At 34.5% G+C, this 20,664-nt stretch overlaps 2 protein-coding genes across 3 annotated transcripts in view; one reads left to right on the top strand and one right to left on the bottom strand.

The window, feature by feature from the left end:
- The first annotated feature begins 580 nt into the window (after positions 1-580).
- Positions 581-8,642, top strand: LOC128996658 (S-methyl-5'-thioadenosine phosphorylase). Its single transcript, XM_054422087.1, has 6 exons — positions 581-871; positions 3,245-3,390; positions 4,864-5,031; positions 6,903-7,158; positions 7,435-7,644; positions 8,499-8,642. Exons 1-6 carry the CDS (start codon positions 851-853, stop codon positions 8,550-8,552), a joined length of 855 nt encoding a protein of 284 aa, XP_054278062.1. The 5' UTR covers positions 581-850; the 3' UTR covers positions 8,553-8,642.
- A 1,323-nt stretch (positions 8,643-9,965) lies between these two features.
- LOC128996293 (kinesin-like protein Klp10A) overlaps positions 9,966-20,664 on the bottom strand; it is a 101,481-nt gene continuing 90,782 nt past the window's right edge. For both annotated transcript variants that reach the window (XM_054421517.1, XM_054421518.1), the window contains 7 exons: positions 19,958-20,204; positions 19,192-19,334; positions 16,447-16,605; positions 15,135-15,297; positions 14,222-14,437; positions 13,609-13,783; positions 9,966-11,252 (listed from right to left, as the gene is read on the bottom strand). In XM_054421517.1, coding sequence (XP_054277492.1) covers positions 11,101-11,252; positions 13,609-13,783; positions 14,222-14,437; positions 15,135-15,297; positions 16,447-16,605; positions 19,192-19,334; positions 19,958-20,204 — 1,255 coding nt within the window. In that variant the 3' untranslated portion in view covers positions 9,966-11,100. The remainder of the gene's footprint in view (positions 11,253-13,608; positions 13,784-14,221; positions 14,438-15,134; positions 15,298-16,446; positions 16,606-19,191; positions 19,335-19,957; positions 20,205-20,664) is intronic.

The raw sequence follows: 20,664 nt of genomic DNA, 5'->3' as shown, positions 1-20,664 counted from the left end.
TGAGTATGACTGCAATTAACATTTTACTCTTATATGCCAACCCCGTACGAAGGACGGGTACTCTGCTAGTCTAATTATAAAGATAAGTGTAGCTAAGGTTCGGACCCCAAATCCGAACCATTGGTTACCAAACGTCCGAATAATTTGACGTTAACTTAACAAAATTATGATCGGGGAATTTAAGATTGGGCCTGTTATGGCCACATGACTTGACTAGTCAGTTGCAGTCCAGTGTTTTTGATTCTGCAATCTGCTTGCTCATTTCCTTTATCATAATTGGGCTTTTACAATTTAGCACCTACAGAACAAAAGTACCTAAAGATATACCCTACATGAATCAATAGCTAAAAGTCATAACACTAGTTTCTATAATCAATGCTACTGAGGCTTGTTGTTTGTGAAGATTGTACTACAACATTCCAACTCTAACTCCAATGGAGCGACTTTTGAGTTTTGACAGCGTCAGTTATCAGCTGATATTTTAGAATTCAATTTTCATTTTTCAATTTATTGAATTAGAATTTTGGGAGGGGAGGGGTGAGGGAGGCCGGTACTGTGAGGGGTTATGTACGGTGTACGTGTAAGTACGAGTGGGAAAAAGATCGAACGATCAGAGTAAAAGAAAGACCGGTTCTCTTGTTTATTGAAGTAATATTACTTCCTTATCGCTCTACTTAAATTTGAAGACAAGAGAAATGATGATAAGGAAACTAATTGAAAGGATTTAGTTTTTATGTTGTTTTCAGTAGACCTAAGTTAATAGCCTACTATTTAAATAAGATAACTTTTAGAACAAAGTGTTGTTTGATATCTAACTTATAATACAAAAACCTTTCATACGAATACCGCAATGTCGTCAATTCACTTGAAGGTAAGAAATTACACTCGCTCTTTTGATCATCTATTCTCGAGGCTCTTATCATTAGGCCTAGTCCTATTCCTTGAATAATGCTATCATTAATTAACTGCATTTTTGTTGGTGTATAACTTACTGTTGAACCGGACAAACTTCATTATTGTCTGTCCTTAAGTTAATCAAGTTATTTCAAGGCTTTCCAACAGTTGAGGGTTCTGGAAAATACAAGGAATATAAGTTAGGTTAAGTTTTGCCTTGCTAATAAAGGATGTACTCCGCCAAGTAGGTGCTGCGGCGGTTGGGTTATCATAGGCCTAAATATGTTTGGGGAATTTCCTCGTTTTGTTATAAATCAAACGATACAAGATGAGTCATCACTCAAGACACTGACCCAGACACAAGGCACTGACAGGAGATGTGCACGCCCCGGTCAACGACCTGACCTTGGCCTACTTGGAGGGAATTTGGCTGGCGAAAGTATGACTCATCTGGTATCGTTTGATACATAACGAAACAAGGAAAGTCCTACAAACATATTTATGATAACCCAACATAACCCAAAACCGCAGAGCGCTGTATAAGGGTGGCCTCCGGATATTACAAAAGTACCGTCGTTTCTATGTCCCCAGAGGCTGAAACACCATTCATAGGCTCTGAAAGCATCATAACTTGAGTAAAAATCATCTGATTTTGATAAAATTTGGCGCAAAGGTGTAGGCGTACCTAGAAGTTACATTGGAACGAGTTTACAAACCAGCATGGTCGGTTATGGGATCTGGGTTTTATGGGATGAAATTAGTTTTCTCCATTTCTGACCCCTAAACATAATTCTTTTTAGCATATGTTAAACAAATTATTGATAAGAGCGGTAATAGGCTATTTATATTAAGGTGACCATAGGAACCTATCTAGGCCTAGTATATCTCTGGAAACTAGATTTTTTTTCCTGAAAATAAAAGTGTAGGCCTAAACATTTTTCTGCAGAGACAATAGCCTAATTAAGTTACTTAGTTAAACTAAGTTACAATCATTTAAATTTTTTATTTTTATTTAACTTACCTAGAGTTGATCTTCCCTTTCTCTCTAAAATCTAATCAGTTCGCCTAATTCACATTTTTTATTGATAAATTTGTCATTTTAAAGTACAAATATATGACTCACAACCTACACTTTGTTAGTTGAATGTTAATTTAAGTTCACAAACTATTTTAAACAGGACTTGGCGGCTGGTTCATAAGACTCTGATGCAGATTCCTCCCATTTCAAGACAAAAAAATTAGGTCTAATAATAGTTAACATAGATATGATTTATATTCCTGCATTTGAATTTACATTTTATATGTTAGCGGGTTCAATGTTTTTAGGACGGGATGGGTGATAATGGACACAACATGTTTTTGCAACAGGTTGTACGAGGAGAATCATTATGAGTCCAAACTCCCATATAAACTGCATAGAAAAATTCAACCAATCACAGCCCTACGTCAGGCCCTAGAATAATCCAAAAGATATAATGCGTTTGAGACTGCATCCAAATAGAAGTTTTAACTATTGCCACAACGAGCGCATCTGTAGACTGTCAACACAATATTAATTGGAATTAATTTTACAATCTGTTAATTTCTTAGAACAGTAATTAAAATATTTAGCAAAAAAATTGCAGGGAGCAAGCACCTCATTATCTAGTGATTCGTATAGGTTATGTTCATCGTGCCGCCGGTGTAAATGAATTAATAGACTAACTAGCCTATTGTTTCTCGAGAAGGGAAAAGTGTTGTTCAATGATGCTAATGAATTAGGAATTCTGTTAAAATATTTCTGCACAGTATGGGAGTGGAGAGGACAAATAATTCTTACTAGAGGTCATCCAGGTCTTATCATATGCTTGCCTATTAATATATATGATATATTAAAACATGGGAAGGTTTTGTATTTCATGAATCTGAATCAACTACCTGACGGATTTTTGTTATTTCTGTGTTGAAAAGCTGGTATGGAACTGCCTCTAAAATGTTTACGTTTACGTCTTACGTTACAAGTTAGTCAAACTAAACTACTGATAGTTGGTATTACACAGTTTTAAAACCAACGTCTAAATACAGTAACTCAAAAAATTGTAAATTTTAAAATTTCCATGTTAGGTGTTGGTGAATAAGTAAATTATTGTAATTTGGTTTTTTATGGATATATTTTGATCAAACTTGGCAAAATTACTTATATCATACTGAGCTATGTACATATATCCACTTTATTACACTCCCTGTAAACATAGGTGCTCATTATCCTAATGTTATTTGAATAGATTTGTGAAAATCAAATCAGCAAATGGAAATTCGCTTAGTCTGCAGGTTTGCTGTGACGGAGGTATTAAATTCTGTCGTATTTCAGATTGGAATCATTGGTGGGTCAGGCTTGAACAACCCTGACATCTTAGAAAATGCTAAAGAAGTATCAGTAGACACTCCATTCGGAGCACCATCCGACTGTCTTATTGTTGGGAAAATAAAAGGAGTCGATTGTGTGTTGCTAGCAAGGTACTGTCCCCAGATAAATAAGTAATAAATAGACTTTTTAATATTTGTTTTTCTTAAGCTTGACATTTTTTGTTTATAATCTTTAGCCTACTTCTTTAGAGTCCCAGAAAAGACAAAGAAATATTTTTACTGAACATTATAAAAAAACATGGAACATAACAAGAAGTTGATTATAACAATACCAAACCTATCTATTATTAATGAATTTGAAGTTGATCTAACACCTTATCTTTTTACACTGCACACTCAGTTTTGTATAAATGTTTAAGGTTTTTTCAATGAACTTTGATTTTAACTGTTTTAGGTAGACTTCTAAAAGTTAATCTTGGAACTCAAGAATATAAAATTACAATTTAACTTACTTATTTAAGGCAAATTGATATAATTAACTTAAGGATATTGAAGCATACATCCTGTCCATAAACCAGCTGTTACCAATTTTTATAAAAAAGCACCTGATACCGTAGATTTATAAGCTACTATCAGAGTGCCCCACCAATCATATTTTTTTACTCTATTCATTTCTGGTATTGTGATAGTTGGATATGCTATATTTTACAATATGTGATGTCTTAACAAGTTGGTGTATTCTATAAATCAGTAACTTCAGCATGGTATTGTGATAGTTGGATATGCTATGTTTTACAATATGTGATGTCTTAACAAGTTGGTGTATTCTATAAATCAGTAACTTCAGCATGGTATTGTGATAGTTGGATATGCTATGTTTTACAATATGTGATGTCTTAACAAGTTGGTGTATTCTATAAATCAGTAACTTCAGCATGGTATTGTGATAGTTGGATATGCTATATTTTACAATATGTGATGTCTTAACAAGTTGGTGTATTCTATAAATCAGTAACTTCAGCATGGTATTGTGATAGTTGGATATGCTATATTTTACAATATGTGATGTCTTAACAAGTTGGTGTATTCTATAAATCAGTAACTTCAGCATGGTATTGTGATAGTTGGATATGCTATATTTTACAATATGTGAAGTCTTAACAAGTTGGTGTATTCTATAAATCAGTAACTTCAGCATGGTATTGTGATAGTTGGATATGCTATATTTTATAATATGTGAAGTCTTAACAAGTTGGTGTATTCTATAAATCAGTAACTTCAGCATGGTATTGTGATAGTTGGATATGCTATATTTTACAATATGTGATGTCTTAACAAGTTGGTGTATTCTATAAATCAGTAACTTCAGCATGGTATTGTGATAGTTGGATATGCTATATTTTATAATATGTGAAGTCTTAACAAGTTGGTGTATTCTATAAATCAGTAACTTCAGCATGGTATTGTGATAGTTGGATATGCTATATTTTACAATATGTGATGTCTTAACAAGTTGGTGTATTCTATAAATCAGTAACTTCAGCATACGCTGTTAGTGGCTCAAAACTAATTTAATTTTCCTTCTAAAACTGGCTTTGTTTTGTCAAAGTTGATTTGTTGCAGACACGGACGTAAACACACTATCAACCCCAGCAATGTCAACTACCGAGCCAACATCTGGGCGTTGAAACAGCAAGGCTGTACACATGTGATCACGTCGACTGCCTGTGGCTCGCTACAAGAAGACATTCCACCCGGGGACTTAGTGCTACTCGACTCCTTCATCGACAGGTTGGCTGCATTTTCCTCATATTCTTTGAACAGTAAAAAGGAGCAAATTCAGGGTGTTTACAAAAGAATGCCGACATTTTAAACGGTAATTGCTTGGGTACTATTCAAGGTAACTAAACGTTTTGTAAAATCGGAGTTAAAATAACTACGTTTTGTTTCCCATGTAGCAAGGGAGGAAACGTTGTCCTTGGCATGCGCAAAACCATTGCAGAGTAGTAGGCCACTATTGCCACTATCCACTCATACACCACCACTATTGTCCGGCCACTATTGCGACTCATACGCCTGACACCAGTCCGATGTTCACGGCGCAAAAGCACAGAGTTTAATCTGTGGTTTACAGAGTTTAAATGGATTGCTAAATAAAACTAAATTTAAATCCACTTGATTATAAAGAAATTTGATGCTGGTTTAATGAGTTTTGTGGCACCGTAGCGTTTGAAAGGACATTTGACCTGGCCAGCTTAAACAAGTGATGACGAAGTCAAAGAAATCCCACAATTCTGCATCAGGATCCCGAAATAATTGATTGCCCGACGAAGTCTTCAATTGAACATACCTTAATCGACACTTCATGATGTTATCTGTGAAAGATTGAGTCTTTGTGCCTACAAAAATTGAGTTAAGACATCAGATAAACCAGCCGATCACCAAGCGTACAGACTGCCAGTTTTATGCTTATAGGAGATTGATGAAAATCTAAATTTTATTAAATTGTTCAGGATGTTATCAAAGTATGAGGAAAACACTTTATTCTTTTCTGTTCAATTTGATGTTTAAATTGTTTAATTGTCTTCAATAGTCCCTGAGCAACGGACGTTTAAAATCCTGGCATTCTTTTGTAAACACCTTGTATTAATTAATGGCCTGCTCAAAGTGTTCAATAATTTCTTTATCATGAATATGAATTAAATATGAACATTTTACTACAAGACAGTGAGACTGAAAATGGTTATTTTAAGTTAAGCCTAGCCCATCACGAGATACAGCATATAGAAAAGGTAAAGCTAAGACAAGTTTATACTTGTTTTGAATACAATCCGAGATACAATATTTAAAAACAGAAAATGAGAGATTAAAATAATTTTAAGCCTTGAGGTCAAAGTAAATATTTCATGTTGTTGAAGTAGGTAATGTTTGTTAACCACTTTAACAAATTAACTTAATAATCAAGTTTTGAGTAGTTACTTATTAATTCAGCCAATTGATTACACTGCTTCTGCCAAGTCAGACTTATATATATTATTAACACTTTAACCGAAACATCTTAGATTTAATATTTTTTTAAGTATATGCGGGCTTAAGGAAAGTACGGTAAAACATATATTTTTGTACAAATATATGTATTATAAAAGTAATATTAATTTACAAAAAATGTAATAAAATGTATAATAAACACAAAACATACAATATACTGGAGACATAAAATAAAAAATAATAATCTCTTTGTCTGAGCTTGTCTTTTACATACAGTCACAGCCTATGCACACTTTACGGGTTTTTTGAAAAAAAAGCCTTTGCATAAACAACTGCCTAAAAAGACCGACAGCGCGATATACGTTACTCGAAAGATCCGGCACTAGAGACCAGCACGTTTTCAAAATGGAGACGTTCACTCAATGACCACTGATTGGGGACTGACGATGATGGGTGAGGTAGGGAGAAGAGTAGGAGGGGCAAAGGTACTGAGGGGTAGCGGTACGCACGTCCAGCAGTTTTGCCACTACAGGAAAATCAATTTTCCCTCCGGTCTCACAGATCGGTATCTCGGTTAAAGTGTTAAATTACTCTACATACAAAAACACAACTAACATGTGTTTCCTTTAGGTGTGAAGAATTTAACACTTAAAAGTTTAAAATGTTTCTTCCAGGACCAAACAAAGGCAGCACACATTCTTCGATGGGAGTGAGGAAGGATTGCCAGGCGTATGCCATATTCCAATGGAACCGGCGTTCTGTGAAGAGACGCGCAAGATTATTATTGAGGCGGCGGCAGAGCTTGGCTTTAAGCTGCATCCGCGTGGAACGGCTGTCACCATCGAGGGACCGAGGTTTTCCAGCAAGGCAGAAAGTCTCGTCTTCAAATCCTGGGGAGCTCACCTGGTCAACATGACTCTCGTACCCGAGGTTAGACGAGAGAAAAGTCTATTTCTTACCAGTGTATCTAATAGATTCCCAGGTCAGAATATTGGGTTCCGATATAGGACTTCTTCAGAGAGCAGATTTAAGATAAATGTCCTTTAAATTATAATGAAATATCAGTGTTATGTTTTGTGACCTGTTATCATATATCTCCCCAGGACTCAAGTATCTATTTTCAGTATTTTCTCAGGTAAGCTATCTGAACGCTAACCCCTTTAGAAAAAATTGGTAGCCTAATCATAATACATTATCTACTGACAGGTTGTGCTAGCTAAGGAGGCTGGGCTCAGTTACGCTGCGGTTGCTATGGCAACGGACTACGACTGTTGGAGAGACCATGGCGACGGAGTCTGTGTGGCCGATGTTTTGGCAACCTTCAAAACCAATGTTAGCAAGATCACCAAACTGTTCCTAACTGTTGTGCCAAAGATTGCTGAGAGAAAGTGGGATGACGTGGTTAAAAAGAATAAGGTAATTTCCTGGGTTTCAAATTATACTTGTAGAGGACATTCATTGACTTTTGGATTCAAAAGTAGAAATTACATGGTCCAGCTGCAGACATTCTTTTTTTTCAAGGGTATAGTTGAGTGAGCCACTTTTAAAGTGAGTTGTCCTTTTTGTTTGGCTTGGTTAAAAAGTTGGCATACTAAACGGAAATCAGTAATTAATGTCAGCAAACTCTTTGGCTCAGTTAAATCTCATCAATCTTTATTCTAAAACTTGCAACAATTTATAACGGAAATTTGAAATCGAGTTGCATACTTACTTTAATACTTTTATCTGAAGTGCCACATACGAAGGTAGGTATTTTAAGCCAGGTATGAATGGAGATGAGTGTGGATGAGTGGTGTGATCTTGTAGTTTTGTTACTGGCTAAGGTGGACATGTTCCTTAGACAGGACTGTTAATAGCCCATACAGCTAATGGCAACTAAGGGACCTACAGTTTATAGTGGAATCCAAAACCATTTTTAAAATTGCTTTGTAATTTATAAATTGGTCTAATTATCAGGTTAGTATTGCGGATAGTCGTAGTACTGAAAAGATGTTAATCCACAGATCATGCTTATAAATATCCACAATTCGTAACCTCCAAGTAGCTGGATTGCAGGACGACACCATTGTAACATACATTATTGTATATCCCTTAACAATGCAGTTGTATTTTCTACATAGAACACTTTAAATCTTCATCAGGTTTTAATTCTTCTTAGACTGTGTAAATACGTGTCTTTTGGTATTTTACCTGTGTTGCTGCTATAGTTTAATCTGTATAAAACGGTTAGTTTGTCATATTTCAGTCAGATGAATCTTTCTTTTTTGCAGGAAACTGTTGACTCAAGTGTGATGATTCCACAAGAACCAACGTCAAAACATTAGGCAACAATTACAAATATGGGCTTTCCAAATAATATACTTATGTGATGTATACGAAACTTAAAACATTCATTAAAAGTATTTTGATGGTTATCTTTGCTGTTTTAATTAGAAGCCTAAACCCAATAATTGTGTGTTTAGGGAATGGCCATCAAGATTTACTATGGAAAATCTGTTATAGGTAACTTAATTCTCATCTTAGGTGATCTTATGAGTCTAATGAACATTGTTTTGTCACTGGGAGGATTGGCACCAACAGCTTATCCAGCAAGTGGAAATCATAGCATTTAAGGTTATTGTAGCAAAGTCGAGGTGACCCAATATTTCTGATTCAGCCTTGTGTCAAGACAAAAGATGTTTTTTAAACCCACCCTAATTACTAAAGGTCCGAGTTTAAGTAAAAGATATGTAGTAATACATTGTTTGTTTTACCGTTCGTAGAACCTGTAGTTTATTTAAGTAGTAAAATCTTACTGTAGATTAAAAAACCAAGACATAAAAAGTTCTGGTTAAAGGACATTTCTTGTAAACTAGCAGTTCTTTTGTTAACTCTTACCACAAATCTAAGAAAATATGAGCATAAGTTTTGTGATTGGCTAAGAATGTCCAATAGTTCGTTTGACAAGTTGTTGGTGCTTTTAAGATGACTATGTTTAGGAAAAAACTAGTTTTTGAAATCAGCTTCAACACTACTTAAAATCTGCAACAACATGTCATTTAATTAATTGGTAGTTATTTTTCCATAATACGATGATTATTATTCCCTATTTTCACAGGTGGCGAATTTATTTCGATATTCAAAAGTTAGCTTGAGCAACAGGCAAAACAGCTAGTACCACATAATCATCAACTCGTAAATGGTAAAAACACAAACATGTTTGACAAAGAAAATATTTTATTGTGCTTTACTTAAAAAATTAAATTAACAACCAAGCAATATTTGGATATAAATATAATTAACTATATATATATACTCGAGTCACATATTTCTATTAGTTTAACAACAACTAGATGGAAGTCATCTGATACAGACGCCACCAACCTCACCACACTTAACACTAGTAGTTAGCTTAAGTTGGTAGTACTGACTTGTAATCCACTGAAACAGCTGTAAGAAGCTACTAGAAATATTTATATTGCCCGTGTAAGTTATATACTATGATTAACACTGAGTATTCTGATTATATACAAATTCCAAAATTGTTTTATAAGAAGCAACCACCAGAAACGGATTGTTAATGCAGTTATAAATTAAAAGAAATTTGGGTTTTCTAACAAATTTTTAGTGATGAAACTATGTTCATTTTAGAGTAATAATCCAAAAATATTTGGTAAAATACATATAAAAACATGATCACTAGGATTTGGTTGTTAAATAAAATACTATTAAATTAAAGGTTCAAAGATAAAACAACGCAAATGTTAACATTTTTATTATAAAGGATGCACAAAACTTATTTATTAAAATCACATTATCGTAATTAATTTAATTAAAGCTATACAGAGCTACATGGGATTTTAAACAATTTGTTATGTTATTAGGACCTTCATAACACAATTGATACTTAACAATTACTTTATAAGGTTGGCGATAATTAATTGTTCTTTCTTAACGTATCAAAACACAATTTTAGTAAGCTTAGGACAATATAAAAAAGAGCAATAATCATTCTATACCAACCTGCAGCTTTTCGACTATGCTTAAACCAAAATAAACTTCCAAGTCGACATTTTTATATTAACCAACAAGCTTCATATAGGTATTTAAACCTTATTTTTATAAAATTACATTCAGTGAACTTTAAGAGGTGAACATTCTCGAAATCGGATATTAAAACAAACAGGGCAGTGATACAAAACCTAACAAAGCTAAAATTTGGTTTGATAAAATAATTCTAAAAGTAAGCCGATCTCTAACAATAATATTTCACAAAGTACAATGTTTGAGTAGGCCATTATGAGATAATATTCTGTAATACAATATCTTCGAGATACTGACATGCTTCAGACCAATCCTAAGCTTTTTTAAAGCTACACTCGTTCGCTATAAAATAGCAACAAATTACCGAACTTCATTTGCGTACAAACAAAATAACAATACAAATTTCAGAATTATAAAATTTATTAATCGTTACAAACAATTTATAATCGCAAAGCTATTGAATGTACCTTGTAACATATTACTAACCTTGCAGCAATCCAATAAATAAGAGATAACAGAGAAATAAAGGAAACAATATATTTACAATATCAAAAGTAATTAGAGGCATCGATAAAATTGAAAACTAAGAACAAACTTAAAATTTTTGCACCATTTGTTCCAAGTTTCCAAACAATAAAATCTGACTGTTTAAACGTAATTTCAATGTGTGATGTAAAACATAACCTAACCCAGAAATTATCACTTTCGATTAGTACAGTTTAGTTTTGGTTAGCTCGAATTGTATAGGGAATGTAGTTTACACACAAAGGGTGTTTTTAGACAAACTTAGCGAACGAATAGCACAGTTAAACATTGTGAAGAGTGAAATAGCGATATTTTACAGTTCCGTTAGTTGTAGCCGAGATGCTGGGGGTGTTTCATCTTCTGGCTGATCTGTTCCTCGTTGACGAGCTGAACACGGAACTGATCGTTCTTTTCCAAGATCTGTTTCAACACTTCGATCTCTTCAACCAGCAGATTCCGCAGCTGTTTTGAATACGCTACAAACAGACGACAAAATGTACTAAGAAATTATATCAGAATAAACTACTACTAAACAGATTGGAAAAGAAAACAATTACAACCTGGCAAGATTGGGTAATGAACAGTAATATGAATTTTGTATCTTGTATGTTCTAAAGCCTAATGTTCTTATAACACTTATTTCTGAAAACATTCTCCACATGTGCTGTATATTGTCTATTGTCTTAAGATACAAAAACAACGTCTATAAATCAGGATGATGCTGAATGACAATAAAACACAAAGCATAAAATTGTGTGCAATTAACAATGATGGCAACAATTAAAAATACAAGACGATTTGTTCAAGTTATGTTTAGTCTGAGTTTTGATAATAAATGAAAGAAATGTTCACAAAGCAAACTAAAAAAAAAAACATGAGCATTTTAAGGCAAAATGGTTGACAGGTGCAAATTCTAAGACAAATTCATATCAATGTCTTAATGTGACAAACTTATGAACATTTGTCGTTACATGTTAGGAACTATGAAATCGTGCACAGCAATAAGAGATTTTAGACATGCTTTTTTTCTTTGAGGTTTAATTTTTGTTTAGGAAGATTATTATGATGATGAAGTAATATTTACATTAGGTTTTATGTTGTTTTTTTTGGATGCAAGCAAAAAATTACTGAAATTTAACACTATTTATGGTTATTTTTTTAGATTGAAATAAAAATTTAAGTAAATGCTATACAAGTATTGATTAAAAAAATTATGAATGATAAACTTTTACAATCGAACCATTTTTGTGAACAAAAATCAGTTTGTAAAAAAAATAATATGATGAGTTTAAAAGTGAAAAGGTGATGTGAAAAAAGACACAGAGTGCAATAATGTACAGTTTATTAAATATTCTTACACTATATACAAATTTAAATAGAAAAGACAAGATGCATTTCATGCACACTCAAATAAATAATTAAAAATGGCAAAATATCCTTCCTAAAATCTAAAAAGCCACTATGCAAATCTAGTAAAATTATAACCCCCCACCATAATTTTAATAACGTCTAATATTTTAACAACTTGGCGGAAATCATTATGTTTCAAAACTAAATCATACAGCTAAGTAAAGTGTATGTACAGGTTGAAGGTAAAGATCTAAAATTGCTACACTAATACATCAAACTCAGATCTACAAAGAATGACTAGAAGAAAACTAGAAAAGTAAAATAGCACCATGGGATCAAAACTAAATAAGTGTAAAATTTAAAGAGCAAATTTTAGGGAATAAAAATAAAACAAGTCCACACCAAGATACCACAAAACTCTAAAGATAATAATTCTAACATAGAATAGAACCTGTATTTGTGAAGTTGTGTTCATTGAATTGCTTTTGTTTTTACCGACCCCTTTTTTCAAGACGGAATAATTATTTTCATAGAATAAATGTATTTTAGAGAAAACGTAACTTTTGTGTTGTGTGGGTTTGTAAAACTTATTTTCTGTTGGTTCGCAAGACAAGTAAAAAGCGATGCAGTAAATACAGTTCGAAAGTAAAGGTTGGCTAAAAAAAACTAATATTGTACAAACTATTGTCTTTGAATTGAAACAACTAATCATGAAAAAAATCATCAGAATGAAATAAAATTTGTTTAGCTACTTAACAAATAACTTATTTGTCGCTGAACTGAATTCGTCTACAGAATTTTTCCTTACAAAAATCCTAGCCATCGTTTTAGATACATATTTTCATCACAGATGTTTTTTAAATAATACTAAATACAACATTATTTGTACCCACTACAAGAGTTTGGTTTTTTATTGCCCATATCCTCAACCTAATAATTCTTAAGCAAATCATAATTGGTTCTACTTAAATCAAATTGTTGAGTATTTTTTCATCAAGTACTAACCGATTTAATTTTCTGAGATTCTGTTACTTGTGCTCAGTTACTTTGTTATCCCTTGTGCTAATTAAACAATTTCCTACTTCAGTTTTTTTGGAGAAGTTCAGCTAGTCCTATTGACGGTCAAGAAGTAAAAGATTCCAATACGAAACATTCAACACAAAACTGATATTTCATTAAAGTGTCTTTAGATAGAGCAGGCTCTACCAGGTTCTGTGATGACAAAACGTATAGGATAAAAGCTTTCATATGATAACTGTTTATGGCACATTAATAAATTTACGAGGATATCTTAGACAGGCTCTGATTAAGTTTGAAACCACGCCAAACTGTTGTCAATCTATAAACTCTCTGAACCTTAACCACTCCCCCCCCCCCACAGCTACGTCCTCTCCCAATTGTTGACCCACAGAAACACTATAGTGTACAGCAACGGCAGGAAGGTGTACGCGGCCACGTCCCTCACCCACTGTGCATGCCTACCGTCTTGGTCGTAGTCGACGTCGCGCGCCATGTTGAGTAGCTGCGCGTGACGTTGCTGCCAGCTCGCATGACAGTCCAGTACGCCTTTGTGTGTCTCGAGCACGTCCTCCTCCAACAACTGCAGCTGGGACACCGCCTCGTGGAACGTCATCATCTCCGCAGAGATCTCACCTTCCTGCAGACATTCAGATGGTTACCAAGCTGTTTAACAATCAATGATGTAACATAGAGCACAGGGGCCGAAGTTTTAAATGAATTTCGTTAGTAAGGTGTATCAGAGGAAACAGCGTACCCTTGCACAAGAAACACAAAAAATGTGACTTTTTTATACAAAAATTAGGATATTGTGAATATTTCTGTGTCAACGACACTATTTTCAAACCTTCAATCGTTGACACTAAAACAACCAATGCAACCAAGCTACAGCTAGACCTAGTTGGGAAGCTAACAATGGCTAAAAGGTTGAAACACGTACATCACAAGTAAATATAATTAAAGGTGTTGGTAAAATACAATTCCAACAATGAACGCCTGAATAGTAAATGTGATTACAAAACCTGATTCCTAAAAGGGTGGGTTTGCACAAAAAAAATGGCAAAAATCAACGACTTACATTGAGAGAGCGCAGTGTTGCCAGATCGTCGTCATCGAACACCTCGCTGCCGCCAGAGTTGTTGTGACGAGGCCGTTGTGGCTGTTCATCATCGGGTGATGAGTTACTTTTGGGTTCCGTCGGGTCTGAGGCCGCCAACTCCTTCACTCGGTCTGCGTACCTCAACGTGTTCAGCGAGTGTTCACATGAACTGAGGCCGGGACTGATCATTGCGATCTGCAAAAGACCGACACACCCGGTAAAAATATATTTTGTATTAATTAGGGTCATTCCTTCAGGGTATGGACATCAAAAGCAATAAAATATATATTAGAAAACTCAAACTACTGTATTCAAATTTCCGAGTATCTAAATCACATAAAGAAAGAATTTTTTAAACCCAAAAAACGGTAATAATAATAATAATTATTATTGCAAGAATCGATATTAAACAAGGCAGAAGCAGTGATTCCTAAACATCTCCTGCGGTTTTGTGCACATTACCATCGCCTCCCACAGTCACAGAAACATCATTATCAACTTCCGTAATTACAAAAAATCTTGAATTCCTACTGCGGGCATACGTACATCAAAATGTCTTTCTCAGTCACAGAAATCTCAGCATTGCGTCTTGGACATCTTCTGCGGTTTTGAAGGCATCATCGTCCGCTACAGTCAAGGAATATAATCATCGGCCTTCTCAATTGCGACAAAAGTGTGTGTTTTTTCATTGTTGAATCTTTGCAGAAACATTCTGCGGGCGATAGTAAAAGCTCGACTTGACTCTGCTTACTTAATAAAATACCCCAAATTTTGGTAAAAATCCAACCATCAAAATTTTTACCATCCAAATGTGGTAAGGTCCCAATTGATTCTGATGGTTGTAGTCCTACTGTACTTGTGAACCTGTCAATCTATGAGTAGCTACACTCACCATACAAGTCTTGGACTTATCACCGATGAACGAGTCTCGCAACACCTGCGTCAGTTTGGAGACTCGGAACGGCAGATGAGCGCCCTTCCTACCAAGCGCTCGGATGCACTCTTTCAGCGCCAACAGTGACTTGTTGATCTCTGCTCCCTCCATCCGCGTTTGCCTATTATACAAAAAACAGTGTAACAAAGGGTCTAAATTCTGAAGCTTTAATCCAATCCCAGGATTTCAGGATTTGTCTATGCCTTTCATAATAGCTTTCCTAAATTATATTAAATGTAAGAGAAGGAGTTTTATCAAAATGGCCAGGATAGAATACTCGTTAAACCTCGTCATCATTTTTTTTTTTTTTTTTTTTTTTTTTTTTTGAGGTTGGCGGCCTCTTTTAATCCTTCATTTGCCCGTCCACATTGACTACAGATCTGTGCGTGGAACATATCCAGTACAGTGCGAAGGTGAACTGTACTGATCAAATGTTTTCGGCAGTGACCAGGATCCGAACCCAGGACATCGCTGCCTTGGGCCCGAAATCCGTGACACTACCAACTGAGCCACCATTAAAGTCAGGTAATATTCTAAGAACACTTCTACAAGGGTGAGGATGATATAGCTCCACTTGAGTGTCTGCAGGACTTCCTGAGTGTGTCTAGGGTTCATATAAATTTAAATAAATAATTAGTTAAAACTATGGACCAGCATTCGTATCGACTCTTTCTCAGCACTCTGGAAGAAATTTGAGTGAGGCTGGTTCTAGATGTAGGCCTAGGCTATTTTGTGATTACAATTTTATACCCCCCTGGAATTTACATCACAAAGTTAATTAATAATAACTTATAAATAAATACAGCTCTTGTAATTCTATTAATCCCGGGATTAAAATACGGCAATCCTGTGATTTCAAGTATCTAAAACCGGCCAGGGTTCAGAGGTTGAGACCCTTAAGACAGATGTGATAACTCAAACGGACACTATAACTTGTGGACTGCTATCGTAAACTAGGTTTGGGTACGTGTCCTAAGTCAGGTATTGTTCAACTATAATTCGGCAGGTTCTTCATTACTGCCGTTCGACTGACTTCTCACTAAAGGGGACTAGAAACCAACAGAAACAAGTTATTATCTTTAATATTACAAATACATCTAAAATAAAGTGTTATGGTAATTTATTTAAAAATCTCTGGTTATTTGATTCAAAATTTACGTTTATTAGTTAAGGTTCACCCTTTTTTATTTGCAACAATCAAATATGTTTTTGGATTAAAATAACACCTGTAATTAATCCTGATTAAACAGCTGTTTGGTCAGCGAGTTACCTGTTGGCAGAAGACGTATCCGCGCCCCGCTCGTTACCAGCTAGATCGATTAGCGAGAACTTGCCGTGGATGCGGTTCATACCGGGCGGCCGCAGGAGGATTTGGAACACAGCGTGTGAACGAGATGAGTTGGAATTGGCCGATGTCTGCCCAGAGGTCCTGCAGCAAACAACAGTAATCAAACATATGTACTTGATGGCTCCATTATGTCCATAATAATACTGTAACGAATTACTGATAACGAATGTTCAGTCCAGTCCCTGAAGATTGGTTATACAGAGTTTAGACAGTAGGTTGATATTGGATGGCCTATAATGTATAGGCCAAGTAATAAGAACAATTAAAACACACACAAAATGTGTCATAACAATAATACACAGATATCGCTGTCAAGTCTATACATGTTTACAACAAAGCAAAATAATTATTGACTATTTATTCTTGGCTTCTCTCATCATATGTTCCTGTAAGTTTCATAAGTTTCTATTTGTTGGTTTGAATAAGTCATTGCACAGAGAGTCTTATGTTACTGTCCCTCCTCAATGCTGATGCCTTGAGTGTATTTGGTGGTGAGTTATTTTGTAGGGGTCTGCATTTTGTAGGGGTCTGCGGGTCAGACTTTTTTGGTTCGGGTCGGGTTGGGTCGGGCCGATAATTTTGGTCCTCGGGTTTCGGGCCAAAATCGGGTCGGGCCAAAAATTATTAATTACCGGATTTTTTATATTTTTTTAACTCCTATCTGTGTTTTTAATATTACTTGAAAATAACATATGGGAAAAAAATGTATTTATGTATATTATTTCATGTTCATAACTTATTTAAAGCTTAGAAGTTGCCTCAACTGCAAGAAAGAAGAAAATAATTTTTTTTATCAAGCCATTCTTTCCCATTTTCATAACTGTTGAAATATCTAAACAGCTATATTACAACAAGTTTGTAATGGAACTTAATATAAAAGGATCATAAACAAATCAATTAACCTTATCACAAGTTTAGGGCCTGTGGACTGGCTTCAAGACTGCAAGCAAGAAGAAAATAAAAATTCTATGTTTCCACCATGCAATATGAATAATTCATTCCCTGCCTCCTAACCTCCTAAGTACAAAAACCTCACACTTACAATAGCATTATTAGTTACATCATCATAAATAAAGAATTATCTATTATTGGCATTAGTAGGCCTACAGCTTTACATAGGAATTATTTTTTATAGGGCCTAAAATAGTAATAGACTAAGCAACATGGCAAGTGGAGAACTCATTGAAGAAAAGATATTGTGTAAACTAATTTACTATAAAACTCTAAAACAGTAAAAATAGCACACATACATTGTTTATGGTATAGTTATAGTAAAGACTGTAAAAATTGCATATCATGTCATAGGTACACAGTTATAGGTATTGCAAGAGATCCTAAAACAACTGATTTTAGCTAATAAATGAAAAGAATTAAAAATCCATAAACTCAAGTCAAACAATATCACAATTATTAGGTACCCAAAAAGGAACTCTTAATATATAGAAAATTATATTAAATCAAGAGGAAAGAAAGTTAAATGCTAATTTGGCAACATAAGCAGACAGCAGAGACATTATTGTGCCCTAATTAGCAACACAACTCAATGTTTTTATACTGTAAGTCAATGTTTTTGAAACCGTAGGGTCTTTTTCTCGGAAGGAAGGGTAGTAGAATGTAAACAAAAAACCATGAATCACTCTCACAGCCGGGGCCGGGGACACTCAAGGTTACAGACCCTCCACCTCCCCTCCCCTCCCCTCTTACACAACCCGAGCCAGGCCCCGGGACACTCAAGGTCATAGACCCTCCCCCTCCCCCGCCCCTATTACACCACCTGGTTGTTCCAATTGCTGACAAAATGCAAGTAACGAAACAAGGAAGTAGAGATAAAAGATATATTTTCTTTATTCAAAAATATAAAACTGTTACAGATAATTTATAAAGAAATTAATTCATGGTAGTTTGTGTCTTGTAAATATTGTATTGGATCTTAGAAATATCTTTTTTGAAACTCTATCTAACCTAAGAAAAAAATAATTTTACTGATGAAAACTTTCATAAAATAAAATTATAAAATATTTAGGCCTAACCTCTTTGTAGACTTGCTGATACTTGATACTTAAAAAAAAAATGAAATAGTGACCATACAATGCCTAACCAGACGATCAGAAGTGTTGTTTTGTTTTGTTACTGAATGACAAAAAGGACAATAGGAAAATAAAAGAACAAGATGCAGATCTGTACACTATATCAGATATTTCTTTTGTTTATAATTTATTATGTAAATAAAATACTAAAATATATTTTAAACTAGGTATGGAATAAACAATAAATAATTAAAATGGGACCTCTGGATAAATAGTCTTTCTTTTGACTTCGTTTTCTTTGCACTGTTGAGTCACGGCTTTTGTTATGTCAGTAGACAACTGGCTCTGGCTAGTGACAGTAAGGCAATTGCTCTGTTGTGTCTTTGTTCTTAAACGTGAGCAAACTTAATATTTAATTCTAATTTTAACATTTTAATTCCTCTGTAATAATATATATAAGAGTGTTTCTTTGAAAATTACTTATTATAACTTTGAAAATAATAATAATTTTTTTTGGCGACCCGATCTTGGCCCCGAACAAATCTCTGACCCGACCCCCGCTGGCCCGACCCGACCCGAAAAAATCGGGGACCCGCAGACCCCTATTATTTTGATGAGAAAGCACGGTCTATAGACTAACCTGACGGTGTTTCCGTGCTGAATCAGTTTGAGAACTTCTTCGACAGAATCCACAATCTTCTCTGTCAGCCCAACAATTTGCACAACGTTGTTTCCGTCTTCTAATACTCTTAGTTTTGACTTGTCCGCCAAAAGGTCGAATACCTGCAATATCCCAGATTTATAGACGTTATCCAATAATTTCTTCCATTTGAATCTTATAAGTATATTCTGCTTTGTTATATTATGTACAGACAAGTACGCTAGATAAATTTTGCTCAAAATATACAATTTGCACAAAGTTAACACACTAAAGGGAAAACACTTGTCTGAATCATGCCTAGAATGTAAAGGGTGTGCGAGTACTCAAATGCTCAAGTATTTTCAAGCAAGTATTTCAGTAGTACCTATTTTAAAAGCAATAATGTTAACAATTTGTGTCACATCCAAAACTGTTCAATAGACGATAACAAGTGTTACTATCCAAGAAAAAAACAATATCTTCAAATAACAAAGATTAGAATGCCTAACTAACTCATATTGATAAAAAACATGACTTTTAAGGAGGCACTAATACTTTTTTTTATAATTACACTTTTAACAGCTTATGTACTATAGAAAATATTTGATTCATTGATTTTGTAGACATCACTTTTTCCTGGATGAACTGCACAAAAATCACTGAAATGCACCTAGCTTCCCAATGTATATTTAAATTTAACAAAAGCTAACAGCAAAAGGCTACTTCGGTTACCACTTTGAACCTAGCAAAAACAAACAGTTTTTACCTTTCCACTGTAAATTTCAAAGAAGCTAGCGGAAACAACAAGGTTGAGAGGTTTATACTGAGGCGACTTTAGGAATTTGAACACGTCCTTCGCAGCCATAGCGTATATACCCTTCTTGCAATCCTGAGTCTTGCCGTTAAAATCACCTCCCATCGTATGCGTCTTCCCACTACCAGTTTGGCCGTAGGCGAAACATGTGGCCATTCCGCCATCGAATATCGTTTGGACTAGAGGTTTAGCGGTGAACCTGAAAAAAAGAATTGGGCAGTTAAACATTGTTAAGAAACATTGTTAAGATTGTGTAGAACTCTCTTATTTATCAAAAAACAATTGGATACAGAAGACAAAATCAGATTTACTACAGACGTATCTAGGGGTCCCTCAGGGTTCTATTTTGGGCCCTATTTTATTTATATGCTACATTAAAAACCTCCCAAATGCATTGACTGAGTCAGCCAGTATATTAAGTATATATGCTGATGATATAAATCTTAAAACTTCGGGTAGTTCAATTACTGATATTAAAAATTCTACTGAATTGGAGCTCAAAAATATTGAACAATTCTTAACAAACAACAATTTAACACTTAATACAAACAAGACAAATTTTGTTCTCTTTCATACAAATAAGATAAAAAAAGATCAAACCCCTAAAATTAATCTAAATAATAAGCCGATCAATCAAGTGAAATCAACTAAATTTTTAG

Source organism: Macrosteles quadrilineatus, unplaced genomic scaffold (assembly GCF_028750875.1).
Source record: "Macrosteles quadrilineatus isolate MER2022 unplaced genomic scaffold, UCM_ALF_1.0 Scaffold_6__1_contigs__length_79288215, whole genome shotgun sequence".
Taxonomy (NCBI): Eukaryota; Metazoa; Arthropoda; class Insecta; order Hemiptera; family Cicadellidae; genus Macrosteles; species Macrosteles quadrilineatus.
This window is presented reverse-complemented; position numbering and strand designations above follow the sequence as displayed.